This window comes from Eptatretus burgeri, chromosome 3, assembly GCF_056783735.1.
Source record: "Eptatretus burgeri isolate ZD-2024b chromosome 3, Ebu_testis_v1, whole genome shotgun sequence".
Classification (NCBI taxonomy): domain Eukaryota; kingdom Metazoa; phylum Chordata; class Myxini; order Myxiniformes; family Myxinidae; genus Eptatretus; species Eptatretus burgeri.
This window is the reverse complement of record NC_140963.1, coordinates 52,889,635-52,910,599: the sequence shown is the minus strand read 5'-3', so window position 1 is coordinate 52,910,599 and position 20,965 is coordinate 52,889,635. Positions and strand designations below refer to the sequence as shown.

The following is a 20,965-nucleotide window of genomic DNA, read 5'->3' as shown; positions in this document are numbered from 1 at the left end:
GACAGCCAAAATTAACAATAGTTAGAAGTCGGGAGAAGAGTAGCAAGTATAACCAAGTTCTGTAGATTCAAGTATTCAAGCCTTTAGTTTCAAGTTTCATAAAACCAATATTTTACTGAATAGCTCAAAGAAGAAAGGTTTCTAAATATTGCTGCATTTTCAGGTGGATTTTGAGATAAACCAACAGAACTTGATTAACTTGAGAGTTCATAAAACACCTTACCCTGTGTTGTCTTGAGAAAAAGGACATGGGAGTGGTCTTTTCAACTCTTGCATTTCCAAGCACGATCTATATTAGCTTTGTTCATGAACTTTGAATAATGGATGTGATGGCAACCATCCGAAGCCGATGGGACAAATGAAACAGAATAGAGCTGAACCTTCTGCTAACTCTTTTGGAAAAGTGATAAATTTTTAACAAACTTTGAGAAAAAGATGCGCTAAGTAAACAGATCGTTTGGACGATGTCATCTCTACACCACCTTATTTAACAAGTGACATTAGTTCTTCATGCCTGCTGTTTGTGACCTTTATGACATCCTAAAAATAGTAACTTTTCTGTTTGGAATGATTTTCAATTTTGTTTGACTGCCAGACAGACAGACAAATTGAAGCAATTGCTTTACCATGCTGAGCGCAAATGTGCTCGGGATGAGATTCCATAAAAATTGCCAAATTCAGAGCCAAAGTACTGATAGACTGCAGATTCATGTTCCGGTTCGTGTTCTGCAGTATTCAAAATATAAAATTCAATTGAAATTAAGTAGTTCCTCGATCATACAACGAAAATGACAGACAGACAGAGTGAGCCAATTGCCTAACCCCACTTTGCACTATGTGCATGGGGAAACAAGATACTCATGCAGAAGCTGCACAAATGCATTTCTAACTCTAACTGTTCAGTGTTATCATTCAACTCCTTTTCAAATGACTTCATTGACAGTTTATAGAGCTGACACGATGGCCTAGAGGTATGCACACTTGCCTCTAAGCTGGTGAGGTGACAGAAGCTGCACAGGCAGACCGATTCATCAATGTGTGTGCCGTCCTTCAGATGGAGGTTAAATGGGAATCCCATCTGCCAGCATTCATTGGTGGACATGAATAACCCCATGGTGTCTTTTGCGAAGAGGAGGTGAGCTATTGCCAATACCATGGCCAAATTGCAAGTTTCTACCATAACCATCAGAGCATTGCATCAGTAGCACAGCTGCGTCCTCAGCCATTATGCTACCCCACAGTCTTGTGCTGTATACAAATGAAGAAGAAGCTATAAAGTGGTGTTGAGCAGGGTGGTGGTGGAAAGTGGTGGCTGGAAGGACCTGAAGTGTCTGTGGTTGTCTCACGACCATGTAACTTGGAGCTTCTGACTGTGGTTGAAGAATAATTAATTGACAGTTTTACACTTTGTGGTAAGGGGCTGAGTCCAATTTTTTTCTGGGCATTTTGGGCAAAATGGCTATCTTTAAACTGTTCTTCAATCCAGATTGTCAGAAAGTGGCAGGGCTTTGTGAAAATTACAGATATATTAACTGTGCTTTTTTAAGCTGTTAGTAACATCACTGATTTCTACAACTCATGTGTGGTGTAAATAAGCACCTAGTTGGCCGAGCTCAAATCCAACTGCTGTGGTGCCCAATCTCTTCCTCTATTTCCTCACTCTCTCCCTGTATTTGATGATAGTAACTTGAAAGCACCTCTCACCTTTCTCATGATGATACAGGGTGTGTCAATAAAAGGTTAACTGCTTCAAATGACCTTTGTACTTTTAGTTATTACCTTAATTTTTTGTTTGTTTTGCAGGAGTGATCAATGATCTTTGGAGAAGTCATTCAAGCCTAACCAAAGTTTTCTACGGAGCAAAGAGTAAACATTGTCAAGTGGTATTTTGAGACCAAATCAACTGCTTCCATCCAGATGACGTTCTGTACTGAATATGGAGTGCATCCCAGAAACAAGCCAAGCAAGCCAGCCATTTGGAAACTTGTGAAAAAGTTCAAAAGTGACGGGACGATTCTCAGCATTAACAAGGGAAGGTCCAGAAGTGTACAATGTGAAGGAAACATAGAACGAGTTCGTGAATCAGTCATGCAAATAACAAAAAATCGCTTCGACAAAGATTGGCTGAACTGGGTCTCACTCGCAGCAGTATGAGAAGAATAATGAAACAACATTTAAACCTCTTTCCTTACCACATCACAACAGCCCATAAATTGACAGATGGGGATAAAGCAGCACGAGTCGCTCTGTGTGAGATGCTGCAGCAGAAGATGAAGGCAACCCCAAACTGGATTCACGATGTGTGGTTTAGTGACGAGGCACACTTTCACACAACAACATTTTCTGGGGAAGTCAACGCCCAGATGAGGTTGAAGAGAAGTCGCTTAAGGGTCAGAAAGTCACTGCTTCTGTGGCTGTCAGCTCCAGTGGTGTGTTTGGGCTGTATTGGTTTGAATACAAAAATGGAAGAACGGTTACCATCAATGAAGAACGATACCAGTCGATTGGCAACGCATTTCACGAAGACTTGATTGATGAGCACTACAGCCCTCCACCGACAGTGGTTCATGCAAGATGATACTACCCACATACAGCCAATGAAACAATTGCCTTTCTGCATCAAAAATTCGGACAAGTTCTCAGTTTGTGTTTGGAAAATGAATGGTCTCCACACAGCCCTGACCACAATCCGCTGGATTTTTTCCTCTGGGGAGCTTGTAAGGCTAACGTCTACAAGGAACACCCCAGATCTGAACCTTATCTGACGGCAGCAGTTGAGGCTTATGTGCAGACAGTATCCATTAAAACTTGCAGAAACGTCATTGAAAAGTTTGCAATCCATGTGAATGCATGTTGTGTGTGTGGGGGTGCTCACATTGAACACCTCAACTAAAAGCGCATTAACACATAATGAGTTTCATTTCTCCATGATTTGGTTTTCATTTTCCGAGTTAATTTTTTGTTTTATTACTCAATGTTTTGCTTAATAAAGTTTTGAAGTGGTTAACCTCTTATTGACACACCCTGTGTATTCCATTTCCCTTGTGCTTATCTCCTAAACTTCTCAGCCATGCATGGGAATCTAACCCACACCAGAGAGGGCAATGCCTTACCTACTCCACCACCAGGCTGCTCACATGGCCATTGCATAATTTCAAATGTGTGTAAAAAGAGGTGTGGTAAAGATATCCTGAGTTCAAATCCGACTCAACTGTTGAATTAATACCAGGTGGGGTTGATTCTGCCTGTCATCCATCTGAGGTCGGCAAAATGAGTGCCAACTTGCTGGTGTCTTGTGTTGGAGTGGTGACCTGTCCTGGATTGTGTCCAATAGCCAAGAAGACTGCTTAGACAGCACCAATGCTCTGCACAGAGTATGGTCCCAATGGAAGGATGGATTGCAAAGATGGTGTGAAGAAATAGTGTGTACGTATATATATATATATATTTTTTCTATATATAATTCATTTTTGTTAAGGGGTTATTTCTATCTCTATCTCTGTCTCATATATATATATATATATATATATATATATATATATATATATATATATATATATATATATATATATATATATATATATATATATATATATATATATACACACACACATATACTGTATATACATATATGTACACACGTGTATGTATACAAGCCGGTAGGCAGACATAGGTAGTCGATCAAGTCGAATTTAGTCGTTTTTCAGCAGTTACTAGCGAACAAAAGTGTCCATAGCAACGGTTCTTTCTCACACATAACTAGGACATACCATGAACCGACCATACCAGTTTCATGTATATCTGACTCATAGTCTCTGAGATATAACGAACTTCGTCGTTTTTTTATTGTTTTTGACCAGGGTTCATTCAAAGTCTATCTTCTCCGACAGTTTTCATAGGATCCGGCTGGAAAATTTTTGACAATATGGCTGAATGTACTGCCCACAGTCGCTTGTGGCCCAATTTTTGATTTTCGAAAAAAAAAATAATTTGAGATTTTTTTTGAAAATTTCAAAGGTCCGTTGCTAGGTAACGGATGGGTCCATAGCAACGGTTCTCATTTGCACACAACTAGGTCATGGTATGAACCTACCAGCCAAGTTTCATCGAAATTGCCATTGTATTAAAGGAGCACTGGGCCGAACAGACATACATACAGACAGACAGACAAACATATCGACGGAAATACTGATAATAAGGGTAGATAGATCGACTACCCAATATTTGTTTTGCAGAAGTGATCAATGATCTTTGGAAAAATCATTCAAGCATAACCAAAGTTTTCTCCAGAGCAAAGAATAAACATTGTCAAGTGGTATTTTGAGACCAAATCAATTGCTTCCATATATATATATATATATATATATATATATATATATATATATATATATATATATATATATATATATATATATATATATATATATATATATTGTTGCGAGATTTCGCGCCCGCCGGCGTGCGGCGGCCACGTAACTCGAATCGCGGCACGTCGCCCACCGGACGGACAATCCAGTCGTGACCCTCTCGGACTAACGCCGGGGAACCAGTCACGGGTGGACCTTTCGGTCTCACCGCGATCGAGCCAATCAGCCCCCGCGTGGGATAGGGTTGCTCGCCAATTCGAACTACCTAAGTACCCACGCGGAGGGTAGACCGGGCGATCGCACCTCGCCGCAGGTCGACTTCGGACACGGGCCACTTAAGCGACCCGTTCCGTACTATCAGAATAACCGAGCGGTGTTATCGTCGACCTCGACGGTTCGATTAATTATCGGGCGTATTTAGCCCACTACCAACCCTTTACGTGAAGCAAGATGGGGATTCAATGGAGGAAATGACGAAGCGAAGCGGGAGAACAGTTCAACAATAAAGCACATTTATTCTCGGCACACGGGAAGCACACAAATACAATTCCACCAAATGCACACAAAAAAGAAAACACAATTCCATTTACACAAAAAGCAAACATAAAAGTGAAAACACAGTGCAGAGCTAATACCGACTACCGAGCACACGGCAACACTTATACAATTCTACTTCACAGGCGGCGCCGACAACACATACCCAAAACCAAGGAAAAGAAATACCCCCAAGGATGGGGTAGGCCTGGGGCCGAGACCTGGTCGGGCCTACCCGTCTGGTGATGAGACGCGGAGCGGCGATGGCCCCGCAACCCGCGGGCCTCGTGGACAGTGCCTGGCAGGGGGTGGGAACGGGGCCCCCTTGGTCGCACTATCTCAGCGCGGGGGGAAACAGGAGGGGGTTGCTGATGCTCGGGGTATAGAGGATCTTTATTATGTGCGCGACGAGCGTCTCCACCTCGGCCAGGTCGCGCTGCCGGCCTCCCAGGGGTGCAGCTCCCTGCACGACGCGAACACCCCCTCGTCCGCCCTCGCCGCCTCTCCACAGCTCGTCCCCTCCGTTCCGACTTCAACGCACACGACGAGCAGCTCCACCGCCCGCGAAGTCTTGACTCTCTGTTCCGACTCCTTCGCCTCGTTCCGACCTTTACTACTCCTTTGACTGACGAACACCGTCCTTTTATCCCCCGTAACTTCGCCTTTGACCCCCTCCCTTTGACCTTTCAACTCGCTCCCCATTGGCCCGAGAAAAAGTGGGCGTGAAGGCTTTTTGATCCACAAATTTGCATATATCGATCGCCCTGGGGGCGGGGCCAATTCGCCCCTCGCTCACCGATTGGACGGCAAAAAGTGGGCGTGTGTCGTTTTGGATCCGTTTTTGAAGCAGAAAACCCGTGATCCTGTACACGCCGTTCAACGCGCGCCCTACACGAGTCCAGCCTCGGCGGCCATGGGTGGCGCGAGATGACGGTGATGCGATGGTGGCGAGTTGCGACGGTAAAAGGTCATGGCGGTTGTGGTGAAGCGGCGTTGTGGTTGGTGGTTGTTGTTGTGGTTGTGATGGTGGCGATTGGTCCAAAATAAAGATAGTAAAAGAAAAACGGCTATCCTGAAGAGTCGCAGCACGTATAAATGACATGTATTCCCACTAGACAACGGGTTTGGGCCTAACTACACATGCACTTGCCGAGATACCTCACCTAAGGGACCTGAATGGTGGTTTGCGAATCCTGGTAACCACAACACTACCCCCTTCCCTTTTTACAGACTCGTCCCGAGTCGTCAAACTTTCGTGTGCCATCATGTGTAGTTTTCCCTAGTACACTTTACCTACGGATCCCTGAGTGCGACATTCATGGTATTCGTGTCCCCAAAATAAATAACCTAAGGGCTGCGTAACTACCTAAACAAACTCACTCACACGGACGACTTAAATAAAATTGCCGGCGCTAAGACAAACATGCCGGGGCGCACTCATATTTACAGTACATCTTAACCTTAACTTACAAATTTTACACTAAACCATGGCCCAGGATCACTGAACTCTGCAAAAGAAAGCAGTTAGCAGGAGCCAGGCTGCCCGCATGCAGTCTCTGGCTCAAAACAATGCAGGTGACAGGGAACGTGGCTGGCTGCTCACACGCAGTCCAAGGCCTTCCCTTTCGAACTGAACGCAGTGAACCACAACGGTGCATGGGCTGCACAAACGCAGTCTCCGTGCCAGCTCAAGTGGCACACGCAATGAGCACAACGAATGGATGCATGAATGGATGGACGCAAACACGGTGCACGGGCCGCCACTGCAGGCCCGTGTTGTAGCTGCCAACAGGGCAGTTCTCGCAGCTTGCAAACTGTTGCCTTGATCCTGGCGCACATGGAAATGAACAGGGGGGGCAAAGCAAAAATTGAACGGGGCTGGTGAACCTGGGCAGTGGGCATGGCATGGCAAAGGTGGCAGGCAACACACAGCCCGCAGAAGGAAGGCCGCTGCAGGCAAACACAGCCGGCAGATGAACTGGCCGGCACAGGCCTTGAAGTACCACAGCTGCAGATGATCCGGCCGGCACAGGCCTTGCAGCAACACAACAGCTGCCGATCAAGTTGGCCGGCCTCCGCCTCGAAGAAAAACACGGCCAGCCGATGGAGTTGGCTAGCCTTTGCCGTTCAGTGGAGGTTGGTGGAGGAGTGCGGTGGTGCTGGCCACTGGAAGGCGGGCTCGGACCTACCTACCTGTCTCCCCTCCCAACCTATCGCCTTTGCCTGTCACTGTACATACCCACTCCCTTAATTTGTCAAACCCCAATTTAGCCCCAACTTATTTTTTGTTGTTTTATTTTTACTTCCCCTTTATAAATCGTCCCCTAACCCCCTTTATCGTCTTTGTTCGGCTAACCTATCCTGTCACCTAGCCTACTCCCAACCCCTACGTTCCCTTCCCGGAGGGAACAAGGGAGAGCTAACGTCCTGTGTCGAGGCCCAACGAAGCCTCAGAATGGCCTCCCAGAGTTCGGCGATCTATAACCAAAGTGGGTCCAGCGGCCCACAACGACAGCGAGGGATGGATGGTGCGGAGGGGTACATCTCCTAATCTACCCTAACCATTAACTCTTAAACTACCCCGGGGCTTTCAACAAGCGCCTCTCGCTTAAACTATTGGTTCTATAAACCCGGATTCCGGTCGGCTGTGTAGGTGTCCTTACAATTTCGGGCCTCGCTCCCCCAATTTTCTCTCCGTGCCCTCACACGGTCTCCTGGCAGGGACACGTGGCTCCCTTTGGCAGGCACGACCCTCTGCCGAATGTCCCGCTATGTCACCCCGGGCACTACACTGCCTCCGAGCCTACCAGCTCCCTAACACCGGGGAGTGCCCCCATGGCACCTCCCCTGAAACGCACACGTGGCAGGCCGGCCTCCCGGGCCCCTTTCCGAGGGTCACCCGTGCCCACAACACTGCCCACGCGGCTAATGGCGCCCCGGGCCCCCGCACCAAGCAGGCGCACCCGTGCCCACTACTCTATCCCGGCCCCCCATGGGCCCATGGCCTACCGCGGCCGACTAGCCTGGTGCCCGGGGTACCCACTCAGCGATACTCACCTTTCGCAGCCACGCTCCCAAGCCCGTCAACAGGGCTCCTGCACCCCTCCAAATGGGTCTCGAGCCTACATTCCCACCAACAACAAAACGACCTCCATTTTTCAATTTGACTAACCCAGCTAACTCAATCTACACTGACCCCGGGGTCCCTTGGGCGGGAGTCACTCCTCCCCCCAATCACTCATCGCACCATGCATTCCCCATTCACTCCATTCACACAGACCCGCTGGCCTCACTCACTCAACATGCACATGCCTCACAACTCACCAACTCTTCAACACACACACCACTGAACTCTGCCATCCTTCTAACTCCATCCCCTAACTAACTCGTGCTCCCACGTCGTCCCTTAAACTAGTAGCACGTTCCTTTTAACACTACGTAGCTAAGCTACGTCCCCTCTACACATCCAAAGTCTGTCTCTGTCTCCAAATCAATCATTTTATTTCCCAACCTAAATCTGGCTACAATCCCTCTAACTAATCCATTCCACGGACTCCATGAGGACTTACCCCTGCCCCATGAAGTCGGTCTAGCTAAGCTAACCCTTCCCCCTAACTAGTTTCCATCCTGTGCCCAGGTAAGGGGGTCTTTCACCCCTTGCCCAGGAATCCTGTACACCCGAAAGTGAGGCTTGCTTTTTTTTTTTTTTCCATGCGCAGCACCTGCGCGGCAACTCAGAGCTCGCGCACTTTGCACCTGCCCGTGACGTCATGCAGCTGCGTGTTCCTCGTCCCTCCTTGGACGGGATCATCCCGGCAGAGATACCCTCCTGCCGGATTCCAACCACACGTGCAGCCATGGCGTCACCGTGCGCAAAAAAAAAAAAAACACAAGCCACACGTCTCGGGGGGTGCCCCACGCGAACACATGTGCTTTGCCCGTTGGAGCTTAACACACACGATCGCGTGGAGAACCCGTCCGGTCCAAATCCATTTACCTGCCTAAACTTTGTCCGTCCGCGGGATCGGCAAATCCACCGCGTGCGTTTCCGGACCGGGACTTCACTCTCGCAGGCGAGCACGTGGTCGTCTCGTGCGTTGCACAGCGCGAACCGCGTGCTCACTGCTGGGTGAACCCGGCACGGTCCCCGAAACAGCCACAGCCGCTACTCGGCTTTCTCTCCTCTGTCGCCGTCGTCGTCTCCATTCAACCCACGCACACCTGCGTGTTACGACGCACACAGTCCACACCATCACATTCACACGGGGAGACGCGGCTGCGTGCTCCCGCATGCCAACCGACATCTCCCTCACATACCGCTCTCTCACACACACGGTCTCCCTGGCACACAGCGACCTTGCACACGGCCGTTCACCTCACGCGTGCCTCACTACTCACACAAACCATACTACTCACACGTGGTGCTCTATTCACTCGCGCGGGGGCACTCACCCGCGGTGCCTCACCCACACACGCGAGGGGCACTCAACCGCTGTGCCTCATCCACACACCGTGCCTCACTCCTTACACGCGGGGGCACTCACCCGCGGTACCTCACTCATACACACGGCGACACTCACACACGCGGTCTCTTCCACACAACGTCCCTCACTCATACACGCGGGGGCACTGCCCCGCGGTTCCCTCACTCATACTGGCCGTTTCATCCACACACGCGGGGGCACTAACCCGCGGTGCCTCACTCGCACTCCGTGCCTCATCCACACACGGTGTGCTGGGAAAGCACGTACTCCGGCAACATCGCCACCACACCACTCACACGTGGTGCCTCATTCATACTGGCCGTTTCATCCACACACTGCGGCCTCTCTCACACACGGTGCCTCATCCACACACGGCGTGCTGGGAAGCACGCACTCTGGCACCATCGCCACCACACCACTCCACACGGGGTCGCTTCCACACACGGTGCCGCACTCACACCTTGCACCACACACACAGGGACAACCACACTGGGGATTTGTGTCCCCACAAGGGTCTCCGGGGCCTCTACACCCCCCAAGCTCTCCGTGCACCCGTCCACAGCACTCGTCCCCTCAACCTCGCAAAGCACGACCGAACTCACCTGGTCGTGACTCGCCTCAAGGGGGCATACTCCCTCCCTCGTTCCTGGAGGAGGCCATCCAGGTGCTCACACCGGGTCCCTGCACGCTCCGCGAGCTCACCCCCATTATCCTCCACTACCTCCGTGTGTGTGTGTGCGTCACTTACCCCGTCCCTCTCACCGTGTAGTCTTCCCTCTATTTTTTCTGTCTCCCGTGTCTCTGCCAACTCTTCACCCTTTACCTCCCTTGTCTCAACTATTATTTCCGTTGTCGTCACCTCGTGTCTCGTCTCACACGTTTTGGTCTCCCCATTTAATTTTTCCCTTTCGGTCATCGTCACGACCCTCGCCCAACACGTTCCACGGGTATTTTTCACCCGCCTCCACCGCGGGCCTGTCAGCCAGTGCACCCCCTTCCAGCTCGTTTGTTCCGACACGTGGAGTCGCCATTTTAAGTTCCTGCTCACGGCCTTCATGCCCGCCTGCAGGCATCGGCCCATGTTCTGCGTCTCACCCCGTAGCTCTTTCATTTCTTCCTTCATGTTTGCTTCCATTCCGTTTATTTGCTTGTTCATTTCGTTTTTCATTTCATTTGTATTTGTATCCATCTTCTCGTTCATGTGTTGTGTATTCGCATCCATCGTCGTTTTCACTTCATTCATTTGCTTGTTCATGTCTTTCATTTCGTTTGTATTTGCATCCATTTTTCGATCATTTTCGCATTCATCTTTTCGTTCATTGCCGCCAGCATGGCTGTAAGCTGGGCCATGTTGGATGCACTCAGCTGAACCGTTTTAGCAAGGGTTTTGGTGGAGAGGGGGGGAGGTGTCATACACTGCGGCCGCTGCCGCACTTACCATTTCAGGTTCTGGGTTTAGTTGGGCGAGTCCGTGTTCCTGCACAATCAACATTTCCTGCACGGGGATTTCATCCTGGACCATGGATCCCTACACATTCTACATCCATTTCTTATACCCCGGCTCCCGCTCGCCTTGAGACGCCATCTTGCTTCTCGTGAAGGGTTAATTTGCTCGCTCGTAATTTGGAGGGAATCGGGGTCGCTTCTCTCACCCCTGGACCGATTCCCGTAAGAATTTAGCCGGAGACAGGAGAGCCCGTTTTCCTGTTCTCCGACACCCAGTGCCGCGAGGGCGATGGATTTGTATCCCACTCCTGACACCAGTGTTGCGGTCTTCGCGCCCGCCGGCGTGCGACGGCCACGTAACTCGAATCGCGGCACGTCGCCCACGGACGGACAGTCCAGACGTGACCCTCTCGGACTAACGCCGAGAACCAGTCACGGGTGGAGCTTTCGGTCTGAACGCGAGCGAGCCAATCAGCCCCCGCGTGGGATAGGGTTGCTCGCGAGATTCGAACTACCTAAGTACCCACGGGGAGGGTAGACCGGGCGATCGCACCTCGCCGCAGGTCGACTTCGGACACGGGCCACTTAAGCGACCCGTTCCGTACTATCAGAATAACCGGCGGTGTTATCGTCGACCTCGACGGTTCGATTAATTATCGGGCGTATTCAGCCCACTACCAACCCTTTACGTGAAGCAAGATGGGGATTCAATGGAGGAAATGACGGCGAGCGGGAGAACAGTTCAACAATAAAGCACATTTATTCTCGGCACACGGGAAGCACACAAATACAATTCCACCAAATGCACACAAAAAAGAAAACACAATTCCATTTACACAAAAAGCAAACATAAAAGTGAAAACACAGTGCAGAGCTAATACCGACTACCGAGCACACGGCAACACTTATACAATTCTACTTCACAGACGGCGCCGCCAACACATACCCAAAACCAAGGAAAAGAAATACCCCCAAGGATGGGGTAGGCCTGGGGCCGAGACCTGGTCGGGCCTACCCGTCTGGTGATGAGACGCGGAGCGGCGATGGCCCCGCAACCCGCGGGCCTCGTGGACAGTGCCTGGCAGGGGGGTGGGAACGGGGCCCCCTTGGTCGCACTATCTCAGCGCGGGGGGGAAACAGGAGGGGGTTGCTGATGCTCGGGGTATAGAGGATCTTTATTATGTGCGCGACGAGCGTCTCCACCCCGGCCAGGCCGCGCCGCCGGCCTCCCCCAGGTGCAGCCCCCTGCACGACGCGAGCACCCCCTCGTCCGCCCTCGCCGCCTCTCCACAGCTCGTCCCCTCCGTTCCGACTTCAACGCACACGACGAGCAGCTCCACCGCCCGCGAAGTCTTGACTCTCTGTTCCGACTCCTTCGCCTCGTTCCGACCTTTACTACTCCTTTGACTGACGAACACCGTCCTTTTATCCCCCCGTAACTTCGCCTTTGACCCCCTCCCTTTGACCTTTCAACTCGCTCCCCATTGGCCCGAGAAAAAGTGGGCGTGAAGGCTTTTTGATCCACAAATTTGCATATATCGATCGCCCTGGGGGCGGGGCCAATTCGCCCCTCGCTCACCGATTGGACGGCAAAAAGTGGGCGTGTGTCGTTTTGGATCCGTTTTTGAAGCAGAAAACCCGTGATCCTGTACACGCCGTTCAACGCGCGCCCTACACGAGTCCAGCATCGGCGCCCATGAGTGGCGCGAGATGACGGTGATGCGATGGTGGCGAGTTGCGACGGTAAAGGTCATGGCGGTTGTGGTGAAGCGGCGTTGTGGTTGGTGGTTGTTGTTGTGGTTGTGATGGTGGCGATTGGTCCAAAATAAAGATAGTAAAAGAAAAACGGCTATCCTGAAGAGTCGCAGCACGTATAAATGACATGTATTCCCACTAGACAACGGGTTTGGGCCTAACTACACATGCACTTACCGAGATACCTCACCTAAGGGACCTGAATGGTGGTTTGCGAATCTGGTAACCACAACAATATATATATATAGTTGCGGTTCTGAAAACCACATCCCTTCAACGCCAAAAGCAGCCAACATACAGTGGTCCCGAGTCAGTTATTTCATTAATGTACGTTCAGAATGATAGTCCCTTCCTTCTTGTCTAGTGGGTCGAACGGATCAGTGTGTTGTGTAAATCTCATAGTTTGATATGATTAAACCTCTGAACTTCATTCCTATTCTTTCTTTTTCACTATTCCTGAGGTAAATCCAAGCAAGGGGTCCTCGCGAGGCCAGCAGACACACCACTCGGACACCCATCAGTAAAAATCATATCCGCGCCCTTCGCGTAAGAATGTGTCCTCACAGAAACCCAAGGGCAGCAGTCGAAGCCAACAATAAACGCCAGCGCTAGATGGAGCACGTGCGGAACAACGATGTCCCCCCACCCACTGTTCAGGCGATCAGAGGCATAACTAACACACCAAATGCTAACAACATACAGTATGCATGCGGCACACTCTTCTTTAATTCAAATCTCCATTTAATAATTATATCCAATCCTTTCCCTCAATTCCCGAACACAGATCAAGGCTGGCACCGTGCATCCCACCGCCTCTGATAACTGCGAACACCATGCTCGATGGTGGGCAGACCCGCGCGTTGACCACGTGTAGAATGGCGGACCCGCACATTGACCACGTGTAGAATGGCGGACCCGCGCGCAATGTACAGGGTATGCTCGATGGCGGGCGGACCCACGCGCTGACCAATATGTACAATGGCGGACTCGTGTGCAGCCCGTGATACTTTATCATTGTACAGAATGGGGCATGAATAACACACATCTTTGGTCGGGTCTGCGCATGGCGTTACAATAATATCTTACCGTCGGTCTTCGCTCACCACGACGGCCATAAATGTTTCCCGCAGACAGCAGACATCCTCTCGCACCTCCGCTTCGATGCAGCTGCTACCAGGCAAAGGCATGCTGTGCGGCCGGATTGCTCAGGCCGTGTGGTACACCACGGAACAGGTACATTGACCGACGCCAACCACGGGTTGCCAGGGTACGGCACGAGATTCGGTGCAAGGCGATTAATATCACGGAGCTCAGTGCAGGGCAATTCGTGTCATGGTGCTTGGAGCGAGACGATTCCACAGGTTGGAACCATTTGGCCAGAAGTAAAGTGGAGCCGCTTCCAGTCATGACGGCCGGACCGTGTGCTGGCCGGGACCCAATCAGAGCAGCCAATTCGGATAACCACACATCGCTCCGGGTCGTCACCCCCGCCCACACCACGGGATCAATAAAATGATGGGTCGCGGAGCCGCTAGTGTGTTGTTCCTGCTCGCCATTCCTCCTCATCATTCCTGCCCATCGTTCCTGTCTTCATTCCTGTTGGCTCGTTCTGTCTGGCTTGGGATTAACAACCCACCTATTCGCCGGCTGGCTCCGCCCTTCTTTACCAATTTGCCTGCTGACTCTGCCTTCTTCACCACCTCAACGCCCTTCTTCGCCCACTTGCTTCGGACTCCGCCTCTCTCCACCCATTGGCTTCTGACTCCACCCAAGTCCCTCCCTTCATGCCCAACGGTCGTGTCTCATTCTCTGGACTGACGCCAGCTGCACGAAGTGCCACGAAGCAAGAGACGATGCGCCAGCTCTCAGGGAGGTATCGCCCAGCAGAGCATCCCCCCAAAACGTACTGATGGCACGGTCGGGCAATCGTGCAAGGTATTGAGAGACCGTTAGCCTCATCTCCTCTGCTATTTCTCTTCATTAACTCCTCTTCATCGGGTGTGTGTGTGTGTGTGTGTGTGTGTGTGTGTGTGTGTGTGTGTGTGTGTGTGTGTGTGTGTGTGTGTGTGTGTGTGTGTGTGTGTGTGTCCTGGCGCTTGTCCTCGCTTAAGTTAAGATTGTACAATAATTATATCGGGATAACTCTGCTCTGTGTCTGCTTTTGTAAGTTGCTTGTATTATTGCTACACCTTTCACATTTCTTCCTATCTCTGCTTACACACCACAATAAAAGTTATATTCACTGTGCCACATATCTTTCCTCGCCTGCCTGTAATAAATCCTTTGTAGAAATGTTCCCAGCTCGTTTTTGTCTTTTCTTTCATTGATCCAGCATGGTCCGTATCCTAACCTAGCCGGGACTTTATTCCCAACGATCTGTTCCTTTTATCCGGTATGTCCTTGGCAGTGTTGCTCGGCTGTATCTGATCCGGTAAAGTGATCTGGTTCGGACAAGGCGTACCGACAGCGTGACCCCGGTAATTAGGTCACGTGATTAATTAGGTAACCCGATTAACCCATAGACAGAGGACCCTAAGTCACATGGTTGAGTTATTGGTGTTCACGGTCAGTTAGCGACCCACCGCGTCACGGAATTATCCTTGTGCAACGGCCTGCAATTTTGGGGAGTCAGATGGGAACCCGAGACTCACCCAACCCCCAACAATATATATATATATATATATATATATATATATATATATATATATATATATATATATATATATATATATATATATATATATATATATATATATATATATATATATATGTATATATATATATATACATATACATACACACACAGATGAGGAGTGAGACAAGCACTCCGCTGATCCCCATTGAACAACAGTCCACATCAAAGCATCACCTCCAACACAGAGGCTTCGGCCCGGTGACTCTGTCAAAGAAACATACATTATATGGTCATCATCAGCTAAATATCAAACGGAACCACCGATCCAGATTTCGGGCTTATTTTCCCTCATCAGGATGGTATACTGATAAATATCTATCCAATGATGACCACATTCATCGTTTATACATCAGACGCACCTCCTGACTGCTATGGTGAGCATCACGACAGATTATGTCTCACACGGTAAAACCGCATAATCCGCACAGAACAACTTTGTTCTGTTGGTGAATGTGGTCAGAATATATATATATATATATATATATATATATATATATATATATATATATATATATATATATACATATACAAAATATATAATTATATATATATATATATATCTATATATATATATAATATATAGATATATATATACATATACAGTATATATAATTATATATATATATAATTATATATATATATATATATATATATATATATATATATATATATATACATACTAGCCAAACCCGCGCTCCGCACGAAGTTTCTGAAGTGAGGGGTCGTTCGGACGTCAATATATCCAGTGTTCACATGTGATTTATATACATTTTTGTGTCAAATGCATCTTCTGAGGAAGTCAGCATGTGCAGAAGAGGGTTTTACATTGCAGACGCTGTTTTCTATGAGTGGAATTACGTCTCTCAGCGGTGACGGTCTGTCAATGACAGACGTAATGACGTCAGCGAATGCCCGATTATATCATGACGTCATTACGCCTCTCAGCGGTGACGTCACACATCGCCATGTAAACGAATGTAAAAATTAGAAAATCGTCAAAAATTCCCAAACCTGTCCGTCTGGCACGATCTCACATAGCCTATGATGTACATTAGACCACAGAGCACCCGCATGCCTAAAGTGGCGACAATCTGTCCGGCAGAGGCTCCGGAGACGCAGGCGGACACTGGATCGTGATCGAGGGGATATAAAGATTTATTAATCTAACTAAAAAAACATCGCAACGCACCCCCTTTTGCTTTCCCACTACACACAAGGAGGGGTTCTATCTGCACATATACTTAATGGCATAACTAACTTCGGGACAACTGTATGTCTTGTATGCATACGGTTCCTAGAACCATAACAATATATATATAATTAATTTATGATTCGGGGTTAACTCTCCAGTTAAATATGTAAATTTATATTTACTCTTCGCAAAGGACATCATTTATTACGAAATATGAAAAATCCATTAATCATTAATTTATTTATTTATTTGTTTGGAAACCATGTCGAGGCTCGTGTAAGAACTAATGCACAGACACATATAACAAGGCAAGAGACAAGAGGGGTGGGAGAGGGAAGCACAAATAGTGGGGAACAGAGACAATAGGAGATCTGTGGAAGAGAGAGTGATGGGGTGGGGTACACAGGGTAAAGAAGATGGTACTGCAGGGTCTTTTAGGAAGGAAAACAGGGAATTTGAAGGAGGTGGGTTTGGGGTGGGTTAATGGGGGTGGAAAAGATCATGGCTTTGGATGGGGGAAGATATGACATGGTGGTGAACAGATGTTTTGAAGACCTGGAGGGAGGAGTGAGATTGAAGAGAGTATGGGAGTTTGTTTCAGAGGCAGGAAAAAAGAGGAATGAAAGAGTGAAGGTGAGCAGTAATTCTTAACTTTGGAATTTTCACCAGAAGGGTTTTTGGTGGACCTTGAGCGCCCTGAGGAAATATCGGGGGGACATATCACAGACAGAGCCGGGGGGGGGGGGGTGGGCAAGGCCGGAGAGGTGACGGTAGAAGACAGAAAGACCACTGACCTGCTTCCAATGAGAGAGTGAAAGAACCAAAGACAAAGACTCAGCTTCATCGCAGGAGATACCAATTTTCCTAAAATCCCTGGTTTCCACAGCGTGAAACTGAGCTCGGTGTGAGGCAGGAGCACCACCCCAGAGGGGGGAGCAGTACTCCATCAGACTGCGGATGAACGCTTCATACGTGGTCAGAAGCTAGAATTTGCATGTGCAAACATAATATGTAGATTCCCCCTTCATATTTAGTTCTGCTTTATTTTCCATTTCTCACTGGCACATCTGAATATACCGCAGGACAATTTCTGTGATTGTAGGAAGATATTCACTTCATGTTACATTCTAAAATAAACTAGAGTTCATAAGACACATTACCCCACGCTGTCTTGAGAAACAAGGACATGGGTGGGGTCGAGAAGCGGCAAATTTGATTGGTTGTGATGAGCTAAAATGCTGTAATATTTTGTCCAAGTACCACTAAACGGAGTATTTTGAAAGTGTAAAAAGGCGATTTGTGTTCTCCAGTATTCAAGGAAATAATTCAAATGAAATAAAACAAAGAATTTGGAAGTCGTAGAAAAAAAACATTCCGGAAGTTTACCGCTGTTGATGCAGCTTATACACCACCTTATTTAACATGTTACACAGTTCTTCATGCCTGTTGTTTGTGTCCTTTATGACGTCCTTAAAAACAGCAAGTTTCCTGTTTGGAATGATTTTCAATTTTGTTTGATGCCACACAGGCAGACAGACTAAAGTTAGTTATTATCTCATTCCTCTCTGTGCATGTTTGATCGGGACAAATTCAGAGACAAAGTACTGTTACACTACAGGTTTGTTTTTCCGATTCAGCTCCGATTCATGTTCAAAATATAACATTCAAATGAAATTAAGTTATTCCACGATCATAAACTGGCATTTGTAGACAGAAGGACAGACAGACAGAAGCGAACCAATTGCTTAACCCCGCTTTTCACTTCGCGTGCACGGAATAACAAAGGACAACAAATAAATATTTCATGGGTCTTACCTGTCTGAAACATTCCTCCGTCTGCCGCCTCCTCCTCTCTTCCTGCTGCCTGCATCCTGCTTCCCGCGCCTCACGCAAGCTTCGCAGCTTGAGCGCATGCTCGGCCAGGAAACTGGCTTTTGATTCAGCCAAATAGAGGACAATGTCATTGGCAAGATGGGTAAGTATAGACGAGATGAAAGCTCCCTCGACCTCCAAGAGCAGAGCTGAGACTCGTTGAGACTGTAAGAGAGGGGAATTTTGCTGTTACATTCTGTCTCTTTTCCTCTTGGTGCTGTCATAATCACAGGGTGAGTCATAAGTCCCAGGACACGGTTTTAGCTGCTGATACAATAATTTGTTTATACCATCTATTTATACTCTTTTCATTGTTTTTCAGATAATACAATTAATACATTAAACCAAGATGGCAGACATCAGTCCATTTGCAGTGGAAGAGAGGCCGGTAGCAGTGGTGTGGTACCACGAGAGGAGAAATACCAACAGGACAATGAAACAGGTGCAACAAGACTTCAAGGAGCATTTTGGAAAGCCAAAATCAAATCTTCATCTTTGGGGAAAAAAGGTATTTCAAACTGGATGTATGATCGACAGCAAGCACAGTGGACGACCAAAAATTCGTTATTATAAAATTATAAGCAGCTAAAACCATATCCAGGGACTTATGACTCACCCTATAAAAAGGGTCAATGCATGAAACAGGCAGACAAAGAAACACATGGACCATCACAAATGGATGGTCAATTGGCAAGAAAGGAAGGAGGAAAACAAGGAGGGAGCAAAATGGGTCAATGAGAGTAGAGGTGGGAATGGGAAAAATCAAGAGCTGACGATGTGTCGCACTCTTGAAAGACAAGAGGGATCGGCACGAGGTAGACAGAGGGAAATGGCTTCATGGAAGAGAGAAAGCAAATTTAGATATTCTTAATTTACTCAAATTTTTTACCCCTGGCTGCCCCCATCTCAACCCTAATATTGTGTCTACATAACTATATTGCCCCCTAATCGCGAATGCAAGACATAAATAAAACCAGAAACGACTCTGTTTCACTTTACTCATGCAGGAATTCCCGACTCCCCAAAGCACATCTCTTTCCTGATAAAGACAGAAAGAAGCAGAGATAGAAATAGCCATGGAAGAGGAAATTATAATAAAAGTCAAGGTCGACTAAAACAGAAAAGGTAATAGAAAGAAGAAGAAAAGCAGGTAAAAAGGCAAATGGCAGTGAAAGCATAGGGAAAGAAACAGAGAGCAGTGATAAGGAGGAAAGACAATCACATGAGAAGGCAATCAAATGGTGAAGGAGGAAAAGAAGAACATGGAAGAAAAATAAAAGCAGGAAGAAGGTTGTAGAAAGAAAAATGCAACAAAATGGGGGAGTTGGGAGTGGAAGGGAAGAGAAGAAAGACTAATAGCTCTTTGGGTAATTTTCTGGTAGATTCATTTATTTCAACTTTTTGACCTTCAGTAAAACTGTCTTCTGTATCACATGATCAAAAGTTTATTTTCTTTTTGAGCCTTATTATACATGAAATACAAAATCCCTTTTAATTGTAAAAACACTTGGTTTGGATCCCCAACAATTCAAGTAACATTGTGAAGCAGAATGGCGGTGTACAACAAGGCAGATTCCACTTCATGAGTATTTTTGCGGTGATTACTCGTTGGAGGTGAAGAGACTGGTTTCGCTGCAAGGCGAGTGTATGTCGCTGCTCCAGCCTCTGCTGCCTTTGCTCCTCCGGCTGCAGGCCGTGGGTACTTCTCATCTCTGCAATAAGGTCGCCTCTCTTCTGCAAATCATAATAAGCCTGCACAGACAATAACAGTCACAAAAAATATTATCTGACGAGTGTAATACAAGTGCTGTTGTTGTCGATCTTTTAATGACCGGAGACTTGTGGTTTGCATATTGGAATGCCGATGTGCCACATGCTAGTTGTCTCCTGGAGGGAGAGAGAGCAAGAGACAGATAGAGACAGAGACAGAGACACAGATAGACAGAGACACAGACAGACACACACAGAGACACACACCGAGACACTGAGACACATATTATGGTATTGACTTGATCCAGACATCTTAACTTGGGTCATCTCGTATTATGCTTCCAAATACACATGTAAAGGAGATTAAAGTTCTGGCTAAGACTCAAGAAGAGATGAAGATGATGTAATAGAAAACACCACTTGGCCAATCACATCTGTGCCATAGCTTTCCTCAATGGAGTGCTGTAGATTTATGCTAAGTCATTGGACTACAACTACTTATTTAACAACCCCAATTATTCCCACCTTTTTGTGGGGGTTGGCTGAGGGAGAGCTTTTGCCACAAGTCTTCCATGACACGAAAGGCATTGTAAGATCTTTAATGGCGACCAACTAACTCTAGCAGAATGGACACTGCACGTTGCATTTGAGGGAGGGCACACTTTGTGATGGAACTCCCTGCCGATGAAGAAACTGACTCTGACAGTTTATTATCGAGTCAATAATCACATCCAGATCGCACAGATCTAAGGTAAGTGTAATACATCTACAGCATCCTGACAGGCATAATGATTTTTTTCACAGATTTATATTTACAAGTTTTCACAAGTTAAAAGTTTTAGAAATTCAAACCCTCCCCCACCCCACACACACTCAAATCTTCCCGTTCACCCCACTCCCCCAAAGTCTC

The 20,965-nt window shown here is 47.6% G+C and overlaps 1 protein-coding gene across 6 annotated transcripts in view; it reads right to left on the bottom strand.

Moving 5' to 3' along the window:
* Positions 1 to 20,965, bottom strand: part of CFAP91 (cilia and flagella associated protein 91) — a 125,410-nt gene that overhangs the window by 2,402 nt on the left and 102,043 nt on the right. For 5 of the 6 annotated variants that reach the window (XM_085873351.1, XM_085873350.1, XM_085873349.1 and 2 more), the window contains 2 exons: positions 19,951 to 20,097; positions 18,289 to 18,510 (listed from right to left, as the gene is read on the bottom strand). In XM_085873351.1, coding sequence (XP_085729477.1) covers positions 18,289 to 18,510; positions 19,951 to 20,097 — 369 coding nt within the window. Of the gene's footprint in view, positions 1 to 2,192; positions 2,441 to 18,288; positions 18,511 to 19,950; positions 20,098 to 20,965 lie in introns of all 6 variants that reach the window. The other variant, XR_015056117.1, reaches the window with a different exon arrangement.